The 25,944-nt window shown below is 45.8% G+C and overlaps 2 protein-coding genes across 2 annotated transcripts in view; both read left to right on the top strand.

The window, feature by feature from the left end:
- LOC128381463 (peroxiredoxin-like 2A) overlaps positions 1 to 25,944 on the top strand; it is a 223,662-nt gene that overhangs the window by 115,088 nt on the left and 82,630 nt on the right. The gene's annotated exons all lie outside the window — the stretch shown is intronic.
- Positions 1 to 25,944, top strand: part of LOC128381452 (nuclear distribution protein nudE-like 1-B) — a 33,805-nt gene that overhangs the window by 6,956 nt on the left and 905 nt on the right. Inside the window, exons 2-8 of the mRNA XM_053341468.1 lie at positions 2,260 to 2,356; positions 10,738 to 10,891; positions 16,039 to 16,187; positions 17,688 to 17,824; positions 18,615 to 18,788; positions 20,115 to 20,209; positions 20,332 to 20,477. Of these exons, the coding sequence (XP_053197443.1) occupies positions 2,271 to 2,356; positions 10,738 to 10,891; positions 16,039 to 16,187; positions 17,688 to 17,824; positions 18,615 to 18,788; positions 20,115 to 20,209; positions 20,332 to 20,477 (941 nt within the window). The 5' untranslated portion in view covers positions 2,260 to 2,270. The remainder of the gene's footprint in view (positions 1 to 2,259; positions 2,357 to 10,737; positions 10,892 to 16,038; positions 16,188 to 17,687; positions 17,825 to 18,614; positions 18,789 to 20,114; positions 20,210 to 20,331; positions 20,478 to 25,944) is intronic.

Below are 25,944 nucleotides of genomic sequence, written 5' to 3'. Positions count from 1 at the left end.
AAGGAAGGAATGAGGAAGGAGGAAGGGGGGAAGGAAAGGAGTAAGGTTTAAGGGAGGAAAGAAGGAAGGATGGAAGAAAGGAAGGAAGGAAGGAAAGGAGTAAGGAGGGATGGAGGAAAAGATGAAGGAAGGAAGAAAGGAGTAAGGAGGAAGGGAGGAAAGAAGGAAGGAAGGACGGAAGGAAGGATGGAAAGGAGTAAGGAGGCATGGAGGAAAAGAGGAAGGAATTAAGGAAGGAAGGAAGGAAGGAAGGAAGGATGGAAAGGAGTAAGGAGGAAGGGAGGAAAAGAGGAAGGAAGGAAGGAAGGAATGAGGAAGGAAGGAAAGGAGTAAGGAGGGATGGAGGAAAGGAGGAAGGAAGGAAGGAAGGAAGGAAAGCAGTAAGGAGGGATGGAGGAAAAGAGGAAGGGAGGACGGGAGGAAGGAAGGAAGGAAGGAAAGGAGTAAGGAGGAAGGGAGGTAAGAAGGAAGGAAGGAAAGTAGTAAGGAGGAAGGGAGGAAAGAAGTAAGGAAGGAAAGGAGTAAAGAGGGATGAGGAAAAGAGGGAGGAAGGAAGGAAGGAAGGCAGGAAGGAAGGAAAGGAGTAAGGAGGGATGAGGAAAAGAGGAAGGAAGTAAGGAAGGAATGAGGAAGGAAGGAAAGGAGTAAGGAGGGATGGAGGAAAAGAGGAAGGAAGGAAGGAAGGAAGGAAGGAACAAGGAAGGAAGGAAAGGAGTAAGGAGGGATGGAGGAAAGGAGTAAGGAGGGATGGAGGAAAAGAGGAAGGAAGGAAGGAAGGAAAGAATGAGGAAGGAAGGAAAGGAGTAAGGAGGGATGGAGGAAAGGAGTAAGGAGGGATGGAGGAAAAGAGGAAAAGAGGAAGGAAGGAAAGGAAGAAGGGAGGAAAGGAGGAAGGAAGGACGGAAGGAAGAAGGGAAGGAAGGATGGAAAGGAGTAAGGAGGAAGGGAGGAAAGAAGAAAGGAAGGAAGGAAGGAAAGGAGTAAGGGAGGAAGGAAGGAAGGAAGGAAAGGAGTAAGGAGGGATGGAGGAAAGGAGGAAGGAAGGAAGGAAGGAATGAGGAAGGAAGGAAAGGAGTAAGGAGGGATGGAGGAAAAGAGGAAGGAAGGAAGGAAGGAACGAGGAAGGAAGGTAAGGAGTAAGGAGGGATGGAGGAAAAGAGGAAGGAAGGAAGGAAGGAACAAGGAAGGAAAGGAAGGAAAGGAGTAAGGAGGGATGGAGGAAAGGAGTAAGGAGGGATGGAGGAAAAGAGGAAGGAAGGAAGGAAGGAAGGAAAGAATGAGGAAGGAAGGAAAGCAGTAAGGAGGGATGGAGATAAAGAGGAAGGGAGGACGGGAGGAAGGAAGGACGGGAGGAAGGAAGGAAAGGAGTAAGGAGGAAAGGAGGTAAGAAGGAAGGAAGGAAAGGAGTAAGGAGGGATGGAGGAAAGGAGGAAGGAAGGAAGGAAGGAATGAGGAAGGAAGGAAAGGAGTAAGGAGGGATGGAGGAAAAGAGGAAGGAAGGAAGGAAGGAACGAGGAAGGAAGGTAAGGAGTAAGGAGGGATGGAGGAAAAGAGGAAGGAAGGAAGGAAGGAACAAGGAAGGAAAGGAAGGAAAGGAGTAAGGAGGGATGGAGGAAAGGAGTAAGGAGGGATGGAGGAAAAGAGGAAGGAAGGAAGGAAGGAAGGAAAGAATGAGGAAGGAAGGAAAGCAGTAAGGAGGGATGGAGATAAAGAGGAAGGGAGGACGGGAGGAAGGAAGGAAAGGAGTAAGGAGGAAGGGAGGTAAGAAGGAAGGAAGGAAAGGAGTAAGGAGGAAGGGAGGAAAGAAGGAAGGAAGGAAAGGAGTAAGGAGGGATGGAGGAAAAGAGGAAGGAAGTAAGGAAGGAATGAGGAAGGAAGGAAAGGAGTAAGGAGGGATGGAGGAAAGGAGTAAGGAGGGATGGAGGAAAAGAGGAAAGAAGGAAAGGAGGAATGAAGGAAGGACGAAGGAGTGAGCAAAGAAAGAGGGAAGATGGGGAAAAACAAAGGAAAAATTAAAGAAGAAGGAAGGAAGGAAGGAAGGAAGGAAGGAAAGAAGGAAGGAAAGAAGGAACAGTCAAAAGAGAGACGGGGTCAATTTGACCCAGGAGGACGACAGGAAGGTTAAAGCTCTGAGACGTAAAAAGAAAGCGAGTTTAACTTTAATCAGCTTCTCTTCTCTTTGTTGTATATTTTCCTTTTCTCTTCTAATCACTGTGTAATCACGCTTGTTTCCTTGTTTCCTTGTTTCTTCCTCTCCAGATTTGTTTGCCATGGAAACGGATATGATACCAAAATTCTCCTCAAAAGACGAGGAAATTAACTTCTGGAAGAGTCTTTCACTCAAGTACAAAACCAGGTAGGAACATACCGACTCTTTAACCTTCCTCTCATCCTCCCGGGTCCTTCCTCTGTCCTTCCTTCCTTCCTTCCTTCCTTCATCTGTCCTTCCTTTCTTTCTTACTTCCTTCCTTCCTTCATCTGTCCTTCCTTCCTTCCTTCCTTCCTTCCTTAGATCTAAGTTCAGCTGTTAGGGTTAATGTTCCCTCCTTCTGTCCTTTCTTCCTTCTTTCATCTGTCCTTCCTTTCTTTCTTCCTTCCTTCCTTCCTTCCTCCCTCCCTTCTTCCCTCCTTTCCTTCCTTCCTCCTTTCCTTCCTTCTTCCCTCCTTTCCTTCCTTCCCTCCTTCCTTCCTTCCTTCCTCCCTCCTTTCTTTCTTTCCTTCCTTCTTCCTCCCTCCTTCCTTTCCTTCCTTCTTCCCTCCCTCCTTTCTTTCCTTCCTTCCTTCCTCCCTCCTTTCCTTCCTTCTTCCCTCCTTTCCTTCCTTCCTTCCTTCCTCCTCCCTCCCTCCCTCCCTTCTTCCTTTCCTTCCTTCTTCCTCCCTTCCTTCCCTTCTTCCCTCCTTTCCTTCCTACCTTCCTTCCTCCCTCCTTTCTTTCCTTCCTTCCTTCCTTCCTTCCTTCCTTACTTTAGGTGCAAATGACATAACTAGTAAGGCCTGTTTAAGGGTTAATAAGGTACTTTTAAATATCCACACTAATCATCAGTTACATTGAAACCATCCAGAGAGCCGTCAGTCAATACCTGCAATCCATCCTTTTTGCACCCAGATCTACAAAATATGACTATTTGTATGGACTTGCTCACAGCCAATCAATGCAAGCGTTCTTGGATTTAACGCGTCATGTGATTGGTCCACTGCCGCAGCAACTACAACCCGTCTGTGGAGGTGAATTTGAGTTAAAGCGCTTAACTCATTTTCATTTAAGGGGCCACAAACATCCCAATTTGATCTCATGTGGGCCAGGCCACTAAAAAGAAGGAAGGAAGGAAAGAAAGAAGGAAGGACAGATGAACGGAAGGAAGGAAGGAAGGCAGGAAGGAAGGAAGGAAGGAAAGATGGAAGGAAGGGCAGATGAACCAAAGAAAGGAAAAGAAGACAGGAAAGAGAGATGGAAGAAAGTGGGGAAGGAAAAGAAGACAGGAAGGACAGTGGGCCGGATTGGACTCCTCGGCAGGCCAGTTCTGGCCCACTGGCCGCATGTTTGACTTCCCTGCTTTAAAGGTACTTGGATTGGTGCTGGTATTTTGATACACTAAAGTGAAGCAAGTGATTTAAATCTTTGCCCTTTAAAAACACCTGATCAATAGATTTTGCACCATTTAACTCTGAGGAATCATCACATGCAGGACTAAAGAATGTGTTGCAGGGTTAGGGTCGTTTGGGGTCAATCACACGCCTCCCTGATGGTTCTGCACTATGAATAAGAAGCTAAACATCTAAAGGGCCTATAACTTTTGCACAGGACTGTATAAGCACTGTTCTACAGATAAATAGCTTTACATAGCATCCAACACCTTTGGGATGAAGTGTGAGCTCAGTGTTGGACCTCACTTGTGGCTGAATGGAAGAAAAAAAAAAGCCTGAAACCAGAAGAGAGCAGGCTGTTAAAGTGTCAGATTAATGCTCAGGTTTTTGGGTGTCCACATTTGGCCGTATTGGTAAATTGAGAACAATACTTTGGTTTCCTGTACATATCTAAAAATAAAAATAGCTTCCCTTTTCTCTGGAGGAAAAAAAAGGTCCAATCACTATTTTTATCTGTTTTGAATTATGAGGATGTTATTTATGGAAAAGCTGATGTTTCTACACTGAATTCAAATCAAGATATTTGATGAATTAAGTGGGTTTAATCTGTACTGTGACTCCATTTAAGCCCATGTGTGCTCCAAAAATGAGGAAAAAACCCTCCTGAGTAAAATCTTAAAGGTCTGGTTGCAGTCTCTTTATTTTTGGGGTTGAGGTTCCTCTCAGTTAACCCTCCTGTTGTCCTCGAGTCAAAGAAGGGAGGAAAGAAGGAACAGTGAAAACAGACAGGGAAGGATAACTAGGTCTAACTCACAGATCTTGTCTTTTTGTGTCTGTGGGAACGTCGGCTCAGGAATGCTTCACCTGCTCTCTCTCTGTCACTCTTTGAATTAAAAAACACAGCGTCGACATATCCAGTGTCACTTTCAGACGAGGTGCAGTGACACCCCACCACTCCCCCCTCCCCCCTCCACCGGGTGACAGCTCCTATTTCACATTAAACATAAAAGGCTCTTATTCCTCTTTGTCCTCCTGTCTTTATGTAATGATGTAATGATGTAATGATGTAATGGTGCTGTCCCTGTTTTAGTTGTTGGCGTGATTACTCTTTATTTTAATGACCTGAAGGCGACTATTACTATAATTAGCCGTATCTCGCTATCTCGCTAACATCTTATCAGAGCAGCTGATTGGAGTCTCACAGCTCGTATCAAAGGAAACAAGCTCCGGTCTACACCCAAGTTATATAAGACCCTCCAAACAATGAGCTTCCTTCAAAGTCCACGCTGCCTCTATTCTCTCTGTGTGTGTGTGTGTTCTGTCTGATGGAGGAACTTTCTCTTTTTTTATACTGAAGCAGTTCATATTAGAATAATCCAATATTTTATGATGACAATGGATAAAATGATTTGTTTAATATGGAAGGAAGGAAGAGAGGGAGGAAGAAAAGGAGGAAAGGAAAGAAGGAAGGAAAGGAAGGAAGGACAGATGAAAGAAGGAAGGAAAGAAGGAAGGAAGGAGGGAGGGAGAAAGGAAAAGAGGAAGGGAGGAAGGTAGGGGGAGGAGGGAAGGAAGAAAAGGAGGAAAGGAAAGAAGGAAGGAAAGGAAGGAAGGACAGATGAAAGAAGGAAGGGAGGAAGGAAGGAAAGAAGGATGGAAGGGAGGGAGGGAGAAAGGAAAAGAGGAAGGGAGGAAGGTAGGGGGAGGAGGGAAGGAAGAAAAGGAGGAAAGGAAAGAAGGAAGGAAAGGAAGGAAGGACGGATGAAAGAAGGAAGGGAGGAAGGAAGGAAAGAAGGAAGGAAGGAAGGAGGGAGGGAGAAAGGAAAAGAGGAAGGGAGGAAGGTAGGGGGAGGAGGGAAGGAAGAAAAGGAGGAAAGGAAAGAAGGAAGGAAAGGAAGGAAGGACGGATGAAAGAAGGAAGGGAGGAAGGAAGGAAAGAAGGAAGGAAGGAGGGAGGGAGAAAGGAAAAGAGGAAGGGAGGAAGGTAGGGGGAGGAGGGAAGGAAGAAAAGGAGGGAGAGAGGAAGAAAAGGAGGAAAGGAAAGAAGGAAGGAGGGGAATAAGGAAGGATGGAAGGGAGGGAGGGAGGGTGGAAGGAAGGAGGGAAGGAAAGGAAAGGAAGGAAGGAAGGACGGACGGATGAAAGAAGGAAGGAAGGAGGGAGGGAGGAAAGAAGGAAGGAAGGAAGGAGAGGGGAAGGAAAGAATAATCCAGAATATTAAAATAATCTAATATTTTATGATGACAATGGATAAAATGATTTGTTTAATATGGAAGGAAGGAAGAGAGGGAGGAAGAAAAGGAGGAAAGGAAAGAAGGAAGGAAAGGAAGGAAGGACGGATGAAAGAAGGAAGGGAGGAAGGAAGGAAAGAAGGAAGGAAGGAGGGAGAGAGAAAGGAAAAGAGGAAGGGAGGAAGGTAGGGGGAGGAGGGAAGGAAGAAAAGGAGGAAAGGAAGGAAGGACAGATGAAAGAAGGAAGGGAGGAAGGAAGGAAAGAAGGAAGGAAGGAGGGAGGGAGAAAGGAAAAGAGGAAGGGAGGAAGGTAGGGGGAGGAGGGAAGGAAGAAAAGGAGGAAAGGAAAGAAGGAAGGAAAGGAAGGAAGGACGGATGAAAGAAGGAAGGGAGGAAGGAAGGAAAGAAGGAAGGAAGGAGGGAGGGAGAAAGGAAAAGAGGAAGGGAGGAAGGTAGGGGGAGGAGGGAAGGAAGAAAAGGAGGGAGAGAGGAAGAAAAGGAGGAAAGGAAAGAAGGAAGGAGGGGAATAAGGAAGGATGGAAGGGAGGGAGGGAGGGTGGAAGGAAGGAGGGAAGGAAAGGAAAGGAAAGGAAAGGAAGGAAAGGAAAGAAGGAAGGAAGGACGGATGAAAGAAGGAAGGGAGGAAGGAAGGAAAGAAGGAAGGAAGGAGGGAGGGAGAAAGGAAAAGAGGAAGGGAGGAAGGTAGGGGGAGGAGGGAAGGAAGAAAAGGAGGAAAGGAAAGAAGGAAGGAAGGACAGATGAAAGAAGGAAGGGAGGAAGGAAGGAAAGAAGGAAGGAAGGAGGGAGGGAGAAAGGAAAAGAGGAAGGGAGGAAGGTAGGGGGAGGAGGGAAGGAAGAAAAGAAGGAAGGAAAGGAAGGAAGGACGGATGAAAGAAGGAAGGGAGGAAGGAAGGAAAGAAGGAAGGAAGGAAGGAGGGAGGGAGAAAGGAAAAGAGGAAGGGAGGAATGTAGGGGGAGGAGGGAAGGAAGAAAGGAGGAAAGGAAAGAAGGAAGGAAAGGAAGGAAGGACAGATGAAAGAAGGAAGGGAGGAAGGAAGGAAAGAAGGAAGGAAGGAGGGAGGGAGAAAGGAAAAGAGGAAGGGAGGAAGGTAGGGGGAGGAGGGAAGGAAGAAAAGAAGGAAGGAAAGGAAGGAAGGACGGATGAAAGAAGGAAGGGAGGAAGGAAGGAAAGAAGGAAGGAAGGAGGGAGGGAGAAAGGAAAAGAGGAAGGGAGGAAGGTAGGGGGAGGAGGGAAGGAAGAAAAGGAGGGCGAGAGGAAGAAAAGGAGGAAAGGAAAGAAGTAAGGAGGGGAATAAGGAAGGATGGAAGGGAGGGAGGGAGGGTGGAAGGAAGGAGGGAAAGAAAGGAAAGGAAGGAAGGACGGACGGATGAAAGAAGGAAGGAAGGAGGGAGGGAGGGAGGAAAGAAGGAAGGAAGGAGAGAGGAAGGAAAGAATAATCCAGAATATTAGAATAATCCAATATTTTATGATGACAATGGATAAAATGATTTGTTTAATAAGAATTTAAAAGCTTTTTTTTTTAGCATCTCTAACCCTAACCCAGCTTATTTGTTTCGGTTTATGGCTCACAACTTTAATGCTTTACTGCAGTGTTCCTCAAATACAAATCTTAAAGGTCCACAAAAAGTTTTTTTCAGTGAGTCAAAGGTCCGTTTTATTAGTCGGTCAAGCCGCAACAAATCAATGTATCCACCACCAACTAACTTAACAATACAGTGGTGTCTAGGAGAAAAATAGTATAGTGCTTTACCAAGTCAAAGACAAATTGAAAGTATAAAACCAGTTACATTAAAACCATCCAGAGAGCCGTCAGTCGATACCTGCAATCCATCCTTTTTACATACAGAGCTAGAAAATATGACTGTTTGTATGGACTCACTCACAGCCAATCAATGCAAGCGTTCTTCTCTTTAACACGTCATGTGATTGGTCCACTGCCGCAGCAGCTACGACCCGTCTGTGGAGGTGAATTTGAGTTAAAGCGCTTATAGCAGTTCAGCAGCCGAGATGCCTCCTAAACGCTGTGAAGCAGCAGTGTCAAACTCATCTTCATTCAAGGGTCACATACTGGAAGGAAGGAAGGAAGGAAGGAAAACAAGACAGGAAAGAAAGATGGAAGGAAGGAAGGAAGGAAGGAAGGAAGGAAGGAAGGAAGGAAGGTAAAAAGACAGGAAGGAAAGTGGGCCGGATTGGACCCCTTGGCGGGCCGGTTCTGGGCCACGGGCCTCATGTTTGACCCCCCTGCTCTAAAGTGTGTCTATACACACTGTTACACCAGATAACAGACAGAGGCCTAAATGTGTTAATGTGAATCTGATGAAGGACTCAGCTGGTATCAGGATCACTTTAAAGCTACTTGGATCGGTGCTGGTTACATCTGAAGTCACACCTTCAAGATTTCCCTCATTTTTTAAAATATTAACATGTTACAAGCTGCAACTAATCAATGTATCCACCACCAACTAACTTAACAATACAGTGGTGTCTAGTGGAACAATAGTATAGTGCTTTACCAAATCAAAGACAAATTGAAAGTATAAAACCGAATAAAAACACAATTAATAAAAGCAAATGCAGAGAAGAAGAAACAAACAGTCAAATTTTCCAGTCTTGTATCATTAAAATGTTCTGCCTGCTTTAGGATTGACTCCCTCTCTTTCTCTCTGGAGTATTTTAAATGCAGGCTAATATCTGTGGAGAGGAAGCACCAGCATCCAAATCAGTGTCGGTGGATCATTTCCAAGTCAAACCAGCTCAGAGCCCGCTTCGGTCTGGCTCAACACGAGCGTCTCTAAATGCATGTTCTGGCTCTGCGGCTACCTCGGGCTCTTTCAGGTCACATGACGGTTATTCCTGTTGCCATTTATAGAAAGCCTCTGTGTGTGTGTGTGTGTGTGTGTGTGTGTGTGTGTGTGTGTGTGTGTCCATCTGTGTCTGTCCATAGCCATATCAGCAGACTCTTACATAATCGCCACTTCCTGGAGAAAAGCTATATAGGAAAAGCTGGTCATATATAATGTTGGTTTTTAATAGAAGATCTTTGTTCACTCCTGACTCGGGTTTCCGGGGAATGACTGATCTTATCTAGATGCATAAAAACAGGATGAAAGTGTCAAAATATCACATGAAAGCTAAAGTTGGAGAGGTTTTTGTGGCTTTAACCCTCCTGTTGTCCTCGAGTCAAGGGAGGGATGGAGGAAGGTAGAAGGAAGGAAGGAAAGGAGGGAGAGAGGAAGGAAGGAGGGAAGGGAGAAGGAAGGAAGGAAAGGAGGGAAGGGAGGGAGGGAGAAGGAAAGAGGGAAGGGAGGAAAGAAGGGAGGAAGAAGGAAGGAAAGGAGGGAGGAAGGAAAGGAAGGAGGGAGGGAGGAAGGAAAGGAGGGAGAGAGGAAGGAAGGAGGGAAGGGAGAAGGAAGGAAGGAAAGGAGGGAAGGGAGGGAGGGAGAAGGAAAGAGGGAAGGGAGGAAAGAAGGGAGGAAGAAGGAAGGAAAGGAGGGAGGAAGGAAAGGAAGGAGGGAGGGAGGAAGGAAAGGAGGGAGGGAGGAAGGAAGGAGGGAAGGGAGGAAACCGCTGTGTGTGTCTGCAGGCTTTTTATTCCAAACACAGACTGTATAAAAGAAATGGACGTAACATCCGTGACGTCACCCATTGGTTTGTGGACTGCTGCTCGGAAGCCAATAGTTTCTAATCTAGGCAGCGCCATCTTGAACATTTCAGGTGCATGCTGGGAAAAATAAAAACATGGATTCTACTTATATGGGCATGAGACGGGGCCATGGGCGGAGCGGGGAGGTTGCTATGGTTGCGAGGGCTGGATCTGGAGGACATTGGTCAATCAACCTGTCAATCAGGACGTAGCCACGCCCTAATGCATACCCTGCTTTATCGTCACATATAAAATCAGGGAGGCCAAAATGTCCCAAATGAACATCATACTGCATTGAAGAAGGCTTTAAACTAGCGATTGAGACCATAAACACATTTTGAAAACGTTTACTGAGGTTAGAAATCAAGTGAGAAGTTGGTGAATTCTCCATTTATTGTCTCTCAAGGGGGAATTTGATTTGCAGAGATTTCATTTTGGAGGATGAGAGTTGGCTCTTTGCTCCAGTGACAGACTGAAGTGACAGAACGATGAAGTTTGGTTTTTTGATGCGACCAGCTGCCGTGTCTCCACCAGGCCGGCTCCACACCGACCTCTTTCTGTCTGGACTTGTTTAACGCCATCTCTTCTCTTCTCTTCTCTTCTCTTCTCTTCTCTTCTCTTCTCTTCTCTTCTCTTCTCTTCTCTTCTCTTCTCTGTCTCTTCTTCTCTTCTCTTCTCTTCTCTTCTCTTCTCCTCATCTCTTCTCTTCTCTTCTCTTCTCTTCTCTTCTCTTCTCTTCTCCTCATCTCTGTCTCTTCTCTGTCTCTTCTCTCTTCTCTTCTCCTCTCTTCTCCTCTCTTCTCTTCTCTTCTCTTCTCTTCTCTTCTCTTCTCTTCTCTTCTCTTCTCCTCATCTCTGTCTCTTCTCTGTCTCTTCTCTCTTCTCTTCTCCTCTCTTCTCTTCTCTTCTCTTCTCTTTCTCTTCTCTCTTCCTCTTTCTCTTCTCTTCTCTTCTCTTCTCTTCTTCTCTCTTCTCCTCTTCTCTTCTCTTCTCTTCTCTTCTCTTCTCTTCTCTTCTCTTCTCTTCTCTTCTCTTCTCTTCTCTTCTCTTCTCCTCATCTCTGTCTCTTCTCTGTCTCTTCTCTCTTCTCTTCTCCTCTCTTCTCTTCTCTTCTCTTCTCTTCTCTTCTCTTCTCTTCTCTTCTCTTCTTCTCTCTTCTCCTCTTCTCTTCTCTTCTCTTCTCTTCTCTTCTCTTCTCTTCTCTTCTCTTCTCTTCTCTTCTCTTCTCTTCTCTTCTCTTCTCTGTCTGTCTGCAGCTGTGAGGAGGCTCAAGAGGAGCTGCTGGAGTTTCAGGAGGGAAGCAGAGAGCTGGAGGCCGAGCTGGAAGCACAGCTGAGCCAAGCCGAGCATCGTATGAAGGACCTGCAGTCTGAGAACCAGAGACTCAAGAATGACGTCGAAACATTCAAGGTAACATTCCTCCCTCCTTCCTTCCTTCCTTCCTCCCTTTCTTCCTTCTTCCTCCCTTCCTTCCTCCTTTCCTTTCTTCTTCCTTGCTTCCATCCTTCCTTCTTTCTCCTTTCCTTCCTCCTTTCCTTCCTTCTTCCTCCCTTCCATCCTTCCTTCTTCCTCCCTCCATCCTTCCTTCTTCCTCCCTTCCTTCCTCCTTTCCTTCCTTGTTCCTCCTCTCCATCTTCCTCCCTTCCTCCTTTCCTTCCTCCTTTCCTTCCTTCTTCCTCCCTTCCACCTTCCTCCCTGTCTCCCTTCCTTCCTCCTTTCCTTTCTTCTTCCTTGCTTCCATCCTTCCTTCTTTCTCCCTTTCTTCCTCCCTTTCTTCCTTCCTCCCTCCTATCCTTCCTTCTTCCTCCCTTCCATCCCCCATTCCATCCTTCCTTCTTCCTCCCTTCCTCCTTTCCTTCCTTGTTCATCCCTTCCATCCTTCCTTCTTCCTCCCTTCCTTCCTTCCTTCTTCCTCCGGAATGGATCAAAGAAGTATAATATGATTTTACCTTTTTTAAGTGGAGAGCCACACTTCATCCTGACTGGATTAGAAGATTAAGACTTGGCTGTGAATGTGGATTTATGATGAGAGCAGCATTATTTATATGTATATATGTATGTAATGTTGTCAATACATCAATCTCTGACCTGAGTAAGTACAGTAACATCTCTGTGTATACCCCTACGATAAATATTTGATGCCTCCATAGCCATCTTATATCATCATTCGTCCTTGAGTGCAGTCTCATGGGAGTGAAGTCAGGCTGTAACAGCTGCTGCCGCCCTCCATGCACTTGTGTTTTTTATTCTGGTGAGGCTGCAGCTTCGTCCTGAGGTCACCGCCATACTGAGATTACACCTTCAGTATACGGCAGGGGGGTCAAACTCATTTTCATTCAAGGGCCACATACAGACCGGTTTCATCTCATGTGGGCCGGATCATTAAAAAGATGGAAGGAAGAGAAGGAAGAAAGGAAGGAAATAAGAAGGGAAGGAAGGAAAGACAGGCAAAAGGAAGGAGGGAAGAAAAGAAGGAAGGACAGAAGGAAGAAAGGGAGGAAGGACAGATGGAAGGAAGGGAGGAAGGACAGAAGGACGAAAGGGAGGAAGGACAGATGGAAGAAAGGCAGGAAGGACAGATGGAAGAAAAGGAGGAAGGACATATGGAAGAAAGATAGGAAGGACAGAAGAAAGAAAGGGAGGAAGGACAGAAGGAAGAAAGGTAGGAAGGACAGAAGAACGAAAGGGAGGAAGGACAGATGGAAGGAAGGGAGGAAGGACAGAAGAAAGAAAGGGAGGAAGGACAGATGGAAGGAAGGACAGAAGGAAGAAAGGGAAGAAGGACAGAAGAAATAAAGGGAGGAAGGACAGAAGGAAGAAAGGGAGGAAGGACAGATGGAAGGAAGGACAAAAGGAAGAAAGGGAGGAAGGACAGAAGGAAGAAAGGTAGGAAGGACAGAAGGAAGAAAGGGAGGAAGGACAGATGGAAGGAAGGGACGAAGGACATATGGAAGAAAGGACAGAAGGAAGAAAGGTAGGAAGGAGAGAAGAAAGAAAGGGAGGAAGGACAGATGGAAGGAAGGTAGGAAGGACAGAAGGAAGAAAGGTAGGAAGGAAGAAAGGAAAAGAACACAGGAAGGAAAGTGGGCCGGATTGCACCCCTCAACGGGCCGATTCTGGCCCACGGGCCGCATGTTTGACGCCCCTGGTATACGGGCTAGTAATAAAAACCTACAGTCAGACGATGATTTATCTTCCTCAGTGTGGAGTAAAGTGTTAGAGATGAAATAGCTCAGGAGTCCATGTGCTATCTAAATGTTAATCTCTCTTCATGAGGTGCTGAGGTACGTCTCTTTCCCAGTTTCAGCACTTATCAAAACCAGCACCTGCTCTGTCCTCCGTGTGTCGGTACACTGATGCAGCTGATCTTCACTCAGTCTTATAAATCATGCATCAGGTCACATCTCTCCATCTCTCGGTCTAATTCTCGCTCCATAATTATCTTAAAGGCAGGTGGCACTTTTCTCTGTCCCTGTTTCCGGCCGGGTGAGTAGAAGTCACCAGCTGGGGTTGAGATGTGTGCGCCAGGTCGTCTGTCAGGTTTGGTTGTGTCCAAACAAACAGAACATTTAACACTTGAAGAGGTCGTTCAGAGCAACCCTCCACTGCCGGCTGTTCAGGGAGGCATCTCTGCTCTTTATAATACAACACTATTCCTGTTCTTTGACAGACAGGAAGGTCTGTGGGCCTTCCTTCCTTCTTCCTCCCTTCCTTCCTTCCCTCCTCCCTCCCTCCCTCCTTTCCTTCCTTCCTTCTCTCCTGTCCTTCCTTCCTTCCCTCCTTCTTTCCTCCCTCCTTCCTCCCTCCTTTCCTTCCTTCCTTCCCTCCTTCCCTCATTTCCTTCCTTCTTCCTCCCTTCCTAACTTCCTTCCTCTGTCATTTCCTTCCTTCCCTCCTTCCCTCATTTCCTTCCTTCTTCCTCCCTTCCTAACTTCCTTCCTCCGTCATTTCCTTCCTTCCTTCCTTCCTTCCCTCCTTCTTTCCTCCCTCCTTCCTCCCTCCTTTCCTTCCTTCCTTCCCTCCTTCCCTCATTTCCTTCCTTCTTCCTCCCTTCCTAACTTCCTTCCTTGACTTGAGGACGACAGGAGGGTTAATATTTATCATTCTTTTGTGGTTACACCATTTGACATTTTCAGGAGCATTCAGTCTTACTTTTGGTTAAATAAAACCAACAAAAAATACTAAATAACCATTTTAATAAACCTGATGCTGCTTTTAAAACTAGTTTTTAACATATTTTTGAATTGCTCATCTTGCCAACCTTTATTATTCACTGACCCCTTTATATCTAAACTGCTCCATATTCACTGCGTCGATGTGCTGAATAAGATTCAGGGAGTAAACAGAGGGATGTCTGGTTCACGTGTGGCTGGCTGCAGATACTATAGTAGCAGCAGATATAGGTCAGACATACAGACAGGCCCGGCGGTATTTATCGGTGGGATTGTCCCAGAGCTGGCGAATATATAGGTCACACTTCACCTCCCGTAGCACGAGGAGAGGAGGAGAGGAGGAGAGGAGGAGGAGAGGAGGAGAGGAGAAGGAGCGGAGGAAAATGAGGGAATGCTGAAAAATGGATGATAAAGATCTAACTGGCGTGCAGGAGAAGGACAGAAGAAAGAAAGGTAGGAAGGACAGAAGAAAGAAAGGGAGGAAGGACAGAAGAAAGAAAGGGAGGAAGGACAGAAGGAAGGAAGGGAGGAAGGACATATGGAAGTAAGGACAGAAGGAAGAAAGGGAGGAAGGACAGATGGAAGGAAGGGAGGAAGGACAGATGGAAGGAAGGGAGGAAGGACATATGGAAGAAAGGTAGGAAGGACAGAAGGAAGAAAGGGAGGAAGGACAGAAGGAAGAAAGGTAGGAAGGACAGATGGAAGGATGGAAGGACAGAAGGAAGAAAGGGAGGAAGGACAGAAGGAAGAAAGGTAGGAAGGACAGATGGAAGGAAGGAAGGACAGAAGGAAGAAAGGTAGGAAGGACAGGAGAAAGAAAGGGAGGAAGGACAGGAGAAAGAAAGGGAGGAAGGACAGGAGAAAGAAAGGGAGGAAGGACAGAAGGAAGAAAGGGAGGAAGGACAGATGGAAGGAAGGAAGAAGGAAGAAAGGGAAGAAGGACAGATGGAAGGAAGGGAGGAAGGACAGAAGGAAGAAAGGTAGGAAGGAGAGAAGGAAGAAAGGGAGGAAGGACAGATGGAAGGAAGGACAGAAGGAAGAAAGGTAGGAAGGACAGAAGGAAGAAAGGGAGGAAGGACAGATGGAAGGAAGGGAGGAAGGACAGATGGAAGGAAGGGAGGAAGGACATATGGAAGTAAGGACAGAAGGAAGAAAGGGAAGAAGGACATATGGAAGAAAGGTAGGAAGGACAGATGGAAGAAAGGTAGGAAGGAGAGAAGGAAGGAAGGGAGGAAGGACAGATGGAAGGAAGGGAGGAAGGACAGATGGAAGGAAGGGAGGAAGGACAGGAGAAAGAAAGGGAGGAAGGACAGAAGGAAGTAAGGACAGAAGGAAGAAAGGGAAGAAGGACAGATGGAAGGAAAGGAAGAAGGACATATGGAAGAAAGGTAGGAAGGACAGAAGGAAGAAAGGGAGGAAGGACAGAAGGAAGAAAGGTAGGAAGGAGAGAAGGAAGAAAGGGAGGAAGGACAGATGGAAGGAAGGAAGGACAGAAGGAAGAAAGGGAGGAAGGACAGATGGAAGGAAGGGAGGAAGGACAGATGGAAGGAAGGGAGGAAGAACATATGGAAGAAAGGTAGGAAGGACAGAAGGAAGAAAGGGAGGAAGGACAGAAGGAAGAAAGGTAGGAAGGAGAGAAGGAAGAATGGGAGGAAGGACAGATGGAAGGAAGGGAGGACAGATGGAAGAAAGGGAGGAAGGACAGATGGAAGGAAGGGAGGAAGGACATATGGAAGTAAGGACAGAAGGAAGAAAGGGAGGAAGGACAGAAGGAAGAAAGGGAGGAAGGACAGAAGGAAGAAAGGGAAGAAGGACATATGGAAGAAAGGTAGGAAGGACAGAAGAAAGAAAGGGGAGGAAGGACAGGAGAAAGAAAGGTAGGAAGGACAGAAGGAAGAATGGGAGGAAGGACAGAAGGAAGAATGGGAGGAAGGACAGAAGGAAGAATGGGAGGAAGGACAGGAGGAAGAAAGGTAGGAAGGAGAGAAGGAAGAATGGGAGGAAGGACAGGAGAAAGAAAGGGGGGAAGGAGAGAAGGAAGAAAGGGAGGAAGGACAGATGGAAGGAAGGAAGGAAGGACAGAAGGAAGAAAGGGAGGAAGGACAGAAGGAAGGAGAGGAGGAGAGGAGGAGGAGAGGAGGAAAATGAGGCAATGCTGAAAAATGGATGATAAAGATCTAACTGGCGTGCAGGAGAAGGACAGAAGAAAGAAAGGTAGGAAGGACAGGAGAAAGAAAGGGAGGAAGGACAGGAGAAAGAAAGGGAGGAAGGACAGAAGGAAGAAAGGGATGATAAAGATCTAACTGGCGTGCAGGAGAAGCTGGTAAATGGGTTTCTGGTTTTACATGAAATGTGATCGTTATCCTGTCTCGTCTTGCCCTTCAGGATAAGCTGGAGCAGCAGTATTCTCAGAGCTACAAACAGATCTCCATGCTGGAGGACGACCTCGGACAAACACGCAGCATCAAGGATCAGCTCCACAAATATGTCCGAGAGCTCGAACAGTCCAACGACGACTTGGAGAGAGCCAAAAGGTTTATATCTGTTTTTAACGCTCACTAAGCTAAAAAATTAAAGACATAGACCCTGAGCAGCTTGTGATGAAAGCTCATTCAGTGTTTCCCACAGGACAGGCATCTATTTGTGGTGGTGGTGGTGGTGGTGTGGTCCTCAGCTCATTTTTGATTCTCCCCAAATGAGAAAATGATCGCTCCCCCTCACAGCTTGCCACATAAACATTAGGGAAGACTAACTGCAGGCCAAACTTCAATATGGTTTCAGCATGTTTGAGGGTGATTTGTCTGTTTCAGCCAACATGAAGGACCGGAACTGCAGACACTTTAAGGGTCTGTAGTCCGCTGTTCCGTCTACGGGACGGACCGGAAGTTGGGAGGTAGCGACAAGTTCTTCTGAATGTTTTAAACACCAACCCTTAAACATATATATTCATGCCGTACACTGTTGGAAAGCTTAGATTCTCCTGATTCATTCAAGACCACTCACGAATTATATGGTTGCTCACAACCGTAAAAGTATTAGCGGTTAGCTCGGCTAGCCACTTAGCTAAAGTAAGCTAACAGCTATAATGCTACATACCTTCAAAGTCTTCCCTTTATCCACAACGATCATCTTATGACTCAGCACTTTCTGTACAGCTCGCCAAGTATCCATTCTGCTGAAATATGAAATCCGTTTCCATAAAACCGGAATACTTTCCTCAATATGTCAACATGTATTTAGTCCAACACGTAACGTAACACACACGGAACAAACCATAAACGGTCCATTTACGTCATTTCCTGACCTACACGTACATCTGTGGGACACGTGACTGTTTTGTTTACGTCCGTGAGCTCCTCTTGTTTCATACGACACCACACACCAGCAGATAGCCTCCGGTCTTCGTCGTCTTCTTCTTCGTCTTCTTCTTCGTCTTCGTCGTCGTTGTCTTCGTCTTCTTCTTCTTCTTCTTCTGGCCGACCAGGTGCATTAAGTGCGTCTTCTTTGGTTTTATTGCCGCCACATACTGCCCCGGATTTGTAACGACAAGCTACATTCACAGACAGAGTCCCATTATAATTATTTTATGAGCGAGAAATAAGCCGAAAAATCTATTTGTGGCGGACGTAATTCTTTAGTGGCGGACCGCCACCAATAAATGAATGTGTGGGAAACACTGCTCATTTACCTTCCTCACAGCACCTTGACCTCATGCTATTTTTCCCCATTGGTGCTGCTACTTATTATCACTATTTAATCTATATGAAAATTTGCCAGAGATGCAATTTGAAGTCATTGTTACAATTAACAAACGGCTCAAATGCAATCGATTGCTGGCTCCAATTTAATTAAAATCAATGCTGCTCTTGCACAACCTTGAGGTATTGATCTCTCACTTGAGTCCAAAAAAGAGTAGATAAGACTCAAAGAAGGGCAACCACATTTTATTTGTCTAAGTGTTGAATGAAATGAATGAATGACCCTTTTTGCCCCTCTTTTTCTATCAATGTTGCGTCCTTCATTTCCTTTTTCAGAGCTACTATCGTGTCTCTGGAGAACTTCGAGCAGCGTCTGAACCAGGCCATCGAGAGGAACGCCTTCCTAGAGAGCGAGCTGGATGAGAAAGAGTCGCTTCTGGTTTCTGTGCAAAGATTAAAGGATGAAGCCAGAGGTGATTATTGATCAGATTTTTTTACTAATGAGCTAAACTGCCACTCACCGCTCCGAGCTCATTAACATACAACTACTGCAACCCCCCCTTCTCTTATCTAAACTGTGTCAATTTAACCCTTAAACAGACCTTACTAGTTATGTCATTTGCACCTCAAGTAAGGAAGGAATGAAGGAAGGAAGGAAGGAAGGAAAGGACGGATGAAGGAAGGAAAGGAGGAAGGAAAGGAAGGAGGGAGGAAGGAAGGAAAGGAGGGAGGAAGGAAAGGAGAGAAGAAGGAAGGAAAGGAGGGAGGAAGGGAAGGAAGGGAGGAAGAAGGAAGGAAAGGAAGGAGGGAGGAAGGAAGGCAGGAAGGAAGGAAAGGAGGGAAGAAGGAAAGGAAGGAGGGAGTAAGGAAGGAAGGAGGAAGGAAGGAAGGACAGATGAAGGAAGGAAGAAAGGACAGAAGGAGGGAACATTTACCCTAACAGCTGAACTTAGATCTGAGGAAGGAAGGAAGGAAGGAAGGACGGACAGATGAAGGGAGGAAGGAAGGAAGGAAGGAAGGGAGGAAGGAAGGAAGGAAGGACGGACAGATGAAGGAAGGAAGGAAGGAAGGAAGGAAGGAAGGACAGAGGAAGGACCCGGGAGGACAACACAAAGGTTAAAGAGTCTGTATCTCCTGGTGCACGTCGTCTGTTTAAGGGTTAAGATATCTACTTTCTCACATACTTGCAGGAATGTCTTTGTGCCCTAAGCTGATCACATCTTCTTCTTCATAATCTCTTTTATTTTTTTTGATGTTTTTCAGACTTGCGGCAGGAGCTTGCTGTTCGTGAAAGACAGACAGATGTATCCAGGATGTCCGCTCCCAGTTCGCCCACACAGGACAATGAGAAGATGGACACCGCTGTGCAAGCCTCTCTCTCTCTACCTGCTACCCCACTGAGCAAAGGTCTGGACAACGCCTTTGCCAACCCAACAGGTACGTGCAGCTTGTCTTCGCTTGCAGGCTTTTTTTTTTTTTTTTTTTTTTGTTTTTCTTTTGTTTTTCGTCATGCATGTATAAACTCGGATATCTGAGATGTTTGTTGTTAGATTGCCCTGCAGTCTGCTGTGGGGTTTTTCTCTTTCATGTATGGACACATCTAGAGAGGGAGAAGTAATATTTAAAAGGAAAGAATGTGCTGGTTTTCATGGGGAGGGTGTGGCATAAAAAAAAAAATCCAATTCCAGGAACACAAGTAGATGGTTCAGAATAGAAACTGTATTAGGGGAGCTGGATTCAGTCTTGAGCCAATCTCCCCCTAGTGGCCGATTGTGGTAGTGCAATGAAAACAAAATCCCCATCATGAAACAGAAATCAGTAAAAACTATTAACCCTCCTGTTGTGCTCGAGTAGGAAGGAAGGAAAGGAGGGAGGAAGAAAGGAGGGAAGGAAAGGAGGGAGAGAAGTAGGAAGGAAGGAAAGGAGGGAGGAAGAAAGGAGGGAAGGAAAGGAGGGAGAGAAGTAGGAAGGAAGGAAAGGAGGGAGAGAAGTAGGAAGGAAGGAAAGGAGGGAGGAAGAAAGGAGGGAAGGAAAGGAGGGAGAGAAATAGGAAGGAAGGAAGAAGGAAGGAAAGGAGGGAGAGAAGTAGGGAGGAAGGAAGGAAAGGAAGGAGGGAGGAAGGAAAGGAGGGAGGGAAGGAAGTAACGGAGGAAGGAAGTAATGGAGGAAGGAAGGAAAGAAGGAAAGGAGGGAGGAAGGAAGGAAGGAAGGAAAGGAGGGAGGGAAGGAAGTAATGGAGGAAGGAAGGAAGGAAAAGAAGAAGGAGGAAGGAAGGAAGGAAGGAAGGAAGGAAGGGTCAAAACAGATGGGTCAATTTGACCCGGGAGCACAACAGGAGGGTTAAAAGGACACCACAAACTATAAACAAGACCAACTTATTACTCATTGGATTATGAATTTTTAGGGCATGAAGGTTTTGGATTTGCTAGAAAAGCTATTTTATGGTTTGTGGAGTTATTCCAATGCAAAGTCTGTCAGCAGTGAGGCATGCAAACCAGAAGCAAACCCTAAGAAAGACTTCCCTGGCTTATGCCCCAGATGCTGAATTTTTATGAAGTGAATAGACGCCATCTTTGAGTCTAATATCCAGATCTTATGATTCATCCATGATAAAAAAAAAAAGAAGTTGTTTTTGACAGAACAGCGGGGGAATGCAAGTGTGTGTTTCTATCCATGCTGGTGGTTCTAGGGATGGATTGATTAAGGCAATAAAAACATCATCCTCTGATTCATCTTTTCCATTTACCTTCCTCTTCTGTTCAGTGCTTTCAAACGGCTACGGAGGCAACTCACCATTAACTCCCTCTGCAAGAATATCAGCCCTCAACATCGTCAGTGATTTACTCCGGAAAGTCGGGGTGAGTCACTCTGAGTTCATTCAATGTCAGGTGTCCTTTTATAGTCCTGTATAGAAAGTCCCCTTGTATTTCCTAGTGTGAAGGAGAGTATCATCTTCTGTTTTATATATCTCTCTTTTCAGGCTCTGGAGTCAAAGCTCGCCGCTTGCAGGAACTTTGCCAAGGACCAGAAGGCCAGGAAGGCTTACGCTCTGGAGAACAGCAACATCCTCAACGCAAACACAGCCAACTACTCACAGTCATTCCACACGTCATATTTCGATAAAGCGTGAGTGAAACATCAAACACCCAACTTGCTTTCACTTACTTAACCCTTTCATCTCTCATCTCTCAGTCAGTGTGAAGTGATAGCTAATTCCTGTCAGATGTGTTTACAAGATATCTTATAGGTCAAAGATGATGCAATGGATGACTAAGGTATCTGAGACCTGTGTGCATCTTTTCCCAGCAGGACGGAGATGGTCACATTCCCTGCATTGATTTTGGGTAATCGTAGCTCCTCCGCCTGTTATCTGAGTATGGTGGGGTGTATGCATGCTGCTCCCCCCCCCCCCCCCCTTTGTAGAGCTCATACAGTAGAAATAACTATGATTGTGGGCTTCATGATCTCACCACTAACTATTCAAGATTGGAGGTGGTGGTGGTGGTGGTGGTGGTGGTGGTGACATAACCCTACTGGAATTTTCCCTCTTGCCTTTTTAGACTCTAATCTGACGTCGTAGTTGTGTTTGGTGTCTATGTATGACTGTGAGGTGTTTGTCTTGGCAGTAGATTTTAACATTAAGTGCTGTTCTTTGTTGGGAATGAAAAATGAGGAAGTGAAAAGTGAAACTGCTGTTAACTATGAGCTTGGGGCAATTTACTGGCTGTCATCGTTTTAGTCTGTCTCTCTAAGTATGTTTTATTCTTTCTTACACTGTCTGCAGCACTTTAGTTCATTTCTTCTGAAGATTTGAATCTTTTTGGGTCATGGACGGCATCTATATAGTACAGGGGTGTCAAACATGCGGCCTGTGGGCCAGAACCGGCCCGCTTCCTTTCTTTCTTCCATCCTTCATTCTGTCCGTCCATCATATCTTCCCTCCCTCCTTCCTTGCATCTTTTTTTCCTGTCTCTTTTTCGTTCCTTCCTTCCTTTTTTCACCCTTCCTTCCTTCCTTCCTTCCTTCCTTCCTTCCTTCCTTCTGTCCGTCCATCTGTCCTTTGTCCCTTTCTTCCCTCCCTCCTTCCTTCCATCTGTCCTTCCTCCCTTTCTTTCCTTCTTTCCTGTCTTCTTTCCGTTCCTTTTATCCTTTTCCATCTTTCCTTACTTTCTTTCTCATGTCCTTCTGTCCTTCCTCCCTTTTTTCCATCCATCTTTCTGTCCGTTCATCATATCTTTCTTCCCTCCCTCCTTCCTTCCATCTTTCTTTCCTGTCTCCTTTTCGTTCGTTCCTTCTTTCCTTCCATCTTTTTAATGATCCGGCCCACATGAGATCAAATTGGGCTGTATGTGGCCCTTGAATGAAAATGAGTCTGACACCTCTGACATCGTGCCTTTCTTGACTTCGAACCACTTAAACATTCACCTTCTCACACAGCCTTCAGGACACATGTGCCAGCAGGAAGTGGCAGGAATCAAACATAGACTGTATATAAGAAATGGACGTAACATCCGTGACGTCACCCATTGGTTTGTGGACTGCTGCTCGGAAGCCAATAGTTTCTAATCTAGGCAGCGCCATCTTGAAAATTTCAGGTGCATGCTGGGAAAAATAAAAACACGGATTCTACTTATATGGGCATGAGGCGGGGCCATGGGCGGAGTGGGGAGGTTGCTATGGTTGTGAGGGCTGGATCTCGAGGACATTGGTCAATCAACCTGTCAATCAGGACGTAGCCACGCCCTAATGCATACCCTGCTTTATCGTCACATATAAAATCAGGGAGGCCAAAATGTCCCAAATGAACATCATACTGCATTGAAGAAGGCTTTAAACTAGCGATTGAGACCATAAACACATTTTGAAAACGTTTACTGAGGTTAGAAATCAAGTGAGAAGTTGGTGAATTCTCCATTGACTTGTATAGAGACGGTCGCCCCCTGGTGGCCTTTTGATAGAATGCAGTTCTAAGTTACTTCCTGGTTGGCTTCTTTTCAGAGGAGAAGGAACTCCCCGCCTGGAATCAAACCAAAGAACTTCCGAGTTTTAGTCATACTAGCAGTGTGATTTTAGGGATGCAAGAAATATCTAAACTATTCCTCAGACTCCCGGATGGATTGCCACAAAATATAGCACATGTATTGATGGTCTCCAGATGATGAATCCTAATGACAGTTATCCTTTGACTTTTCCCATAGTGCCTTTTTTTATACATTTGTATTTTCCAGTTAAATGTGTGATTCTGTAAAGCAGTGGAGACTCTACAGCTCCCCTTGGCTTTACGGAGATTTATAATGAGAGTTTCAGCTCATTGTTTCGCTGTCCCTCTGTACACTGTACAGGAAGGAAGGAAGGATGGAAGGGAAGGAAGGAGGGAGGAAGGAAAGGAAGGAAGGACGGAGGAAAGAAGGAAGGAAGGAAGGTAGGGGGGAGGAAAGAAAGAGAGAAGGAGGGAGGGAGGAAGGGAAGAAAGAAGGAAGGACGGAGGAAGGAAAGAAGGAAGGGAGGAGAGAAGGAGGGAGGGAGGAAGGACAGATGGAAGGAAGGAAAGGAAGGAAGGACGGACGGAGGAAATAAGGAACGAGGGAGGGAGAAAGGAAAAGAGGAAGGGAAGAAAGAAGGCAGGGAGGACTACAGTATGTTCATTGCTGGTGAACATAGTGGAGCATTGAGCAGCTAACGAGCCAGACATTCCCCTCAGGCGATGGTGGAGAACAAAAACAGAGCTAAAAGAGAGTGAATATACTGTAGGACTTATATTCAGCAGGTGGACAGAAACATGACTCCAAATGAATGATCATGTCCTCACAGAGCTAAAAGCATGGGTTTTAGGAATGAGATATATCCGGCTCGGATACACAGACAATACTTTCTGTTAGGATCAGTTCATTGTTGGGTTGCTCTTTTAACTGTCAATCATATTTAACCCTTAAACAGACAACGTGCACCAGGAGATACAGACTCTTTAACCTTCCTGTTGTCCTCCCGGGTCCTTCCTCTGTCCTTCCTTCCTTCCTCTGTCCTTCCTTCCTTCCTCTGTCCTTCCTCTGTCCTTCCTTCCTTCTTCCTTCCTTCCTTCATCTGTCCGTCCGTCCCTTCCTTCCTTCCTTCCTTCCTCAGATCTAAGTTCAGCTGTTAGGGTAAATGTTCCCTCCTTCTGTCCTTTCTTCCTTCCTTCATCTGTCCTTCCTTCCTTCCTCCCTCCTTTCCTTCCTTCTTCCTCCCTCCCTTCCTTCCCTTCCTCCATCCTTTCCTTCCTTCTTCCCTCCTTTCCTTCGTACCTTCCTCCCTCCTTCCTTTCCTTCCTTCTTCCTCCCTTCCTTCCCTCCCTCCCTCCTTTCCTTCCTTATTCCCTCCTTTCTTTCCTTCCCTCCTATCCTTCCTCCCTCCCTCCCTCCTTCCTTTCCTTCCTTCTTCCTCCCTTGCTTCCTTTCCTTCCTCCTTTCCTTCCTTCTTCCGTCCTTTCCTTCCTTCCTTCTTTCCTTCATTCCTTCCTTACTTGAGGTGCAAATTACATAACTAGTAAGGTCTGTTTAAGGGTTAATGACAAAGGTGTTGCTCGGTCTCATTTCGTGCTGCTGTGTCTTTGTCCTGTCTATTGTGATGACAGCAGTTGCTTATTATGTAAGGCTGGTGGTGAGAGACGGGACTGATGTGACAGTGTCTAGTGTTTCTGCTGTGTGAGAGAGAATAAAGAGGCAGATATTGAAACACAAGGGCATCTGCTTTCAGGGCAGGCGGGTTCATGTTTGAAAAAGCTATTTGATCTCACATCATTATCTCCTCGCAAGCATTTTTCTTTCTGCTATTTACATTTTACTGACTTCTATTGAAGTAATCTTTGTTGACTGAAAGGAGCTTCCAAGAGACATGACTCAGGCATAAGCCATAGGCAAGGCAAGGCAAGGCAGTTTTATTTATATAGCGCATTTCATACACAATGGCAACTCAATGTGCTTTACAAAAAACAGAAAAACATGTAATTTGAGAAACTTAAAACATACAATTAACCCCCCACCCACACACATACCCCCACCCCCCCCATAATAAAAACAAAGTACAGAAAAATAGAAAGAGACAAATAAAATGCTAGAATAGAGCATTAAATGTAAGATTGCAGCATAAAATAATAAATTAGCTTTAAATTCATTAAAAGGACATAGAGTGCAAATGAAAGATTCAAATGTAAAGTGCTTTAAAATAAAGAGCTCAATCATAAGCTCAGGAGAAGAGAAGAGTTTTTAACCTGGATTTAAAAATGGTTTCAGTTCTGCTGGTAGTTTGTTCCAGTTGTGTAAAAGCTGCTTCATCATGTTTAGTTTGAACTCTGGGCTCAACTATCTGACCTGAATCAGTAGATCTCAGAGCTCTGGGCTCAACTATCTGACCTGAGTCAGTAGATCTCAGAGCTCTGGACTCAACTATCTGACCTGAGTCAGTAGATCTCAGAGCTCTGGGCTCAACTATCTGTCCTGAGTCAGTAGATCTCAGAGCTCTGGACTCAACTATCTGACCTGAGTCAGTAGATCTCAGAGCTCTACTGGGTTTATATTCTACTAACATGTCATTCATGTATTCTGGACCTAAACCATTCAGTGATTTACATCCTGCAAATACTGATCATGGTTCAGCTATGAAAGCAGTTCAACCAGTCAGGCTGAGCCTCAACCTTCGTTCCCGGTTTCGGAGACGAAACTCTATTTTTAGCAGCACATGCATTCATATGTCTAGCACAGGGGTGTCAAACATGCGGCCCGCGAGCCACAACCGGCCCACCGAGGAGTCCAATCCGACCCACTTTATCTATTCTTTCTTTCTTTCTTTTCTTTCTTTCTTTCTTTCTTTCTTTCTTTCTTTCTGTCCTGTCTTCTCTTCCTTCCATCTGTCTTTCACTCCTTCGTTACTTCCATCTGTCCTTCCTCCCTTCCTTCCTTCAATCTTTCCTTCCTTCCTTCCTCCCTTTCTTCCTTCAATCTTCCCTTCCTTCCTTCCTTCAATCTTTCCTTCCTTCCTTCAATCTTTCTTTCCTTCCTCCCTTTCTTCCTTCAATCTTTCCTTCCTTCCTTCCTTCAATCTTTCCACCAATCTTTCCTTCCTTCCTTCCTCCCTTCCTTCCTTCCTTCCTTCCTTCCTTCCTTCCTTCCTTCCTTCCTTCCTCCAATCTTTCCTTCCTTCCCTCCCTCAATCTTTCCTTCATTCCTCCCTTCCTTCCTTCCTTTCTTCCATCTTTTATTCCTTCCTCCCTTTCGTCCTTTCGTCCTTCCATCTTTTCATCCTTCCTTCCTTCCTTCCTTCCTTCAATGCACTGGCCCACATAAGATCAAATTGGGCTGTATGTGACCCTTGAATGAAGAGTTTGACCCCCCCCCCCCCCCCCCCCCCCCCCCAGGTCTAGCAGCTGTAGCGCCCCCCGGTGTGTGAGACGGACACAGTTTGAGTAGATAATGAGGACAGAGTGACAGTGTGACCTGCTGCTGCTCAGGTCAGCCAGCTTTGTGCTGTGTTGGCAGCAGCAGCTACTGGAACGTGTCAGTGTGTCTGAGGAGATGTGACAGTGATCATAAACACTGAGAAGAAGAAGGACATCAGAGGT

This window comes from Scomber japonicus, chromosome 20, assembly GCF_027409825.1.
Source record: "Scomber japonicus isolate fScoJap1 chromosome 20, fScoJap1.pri, whole genome shotgun sequence".
Lineage (NCBI taxonomy): Eukaryota > Metazoa > Chordata > Actinopteri > Scombriformes > Scombridae > Scomber > Scomber japonicus.
Note: the sequence above shows the minus strand (reverse complement) of the source record. Positions and strands in the feature narration are given on the sequence as shown.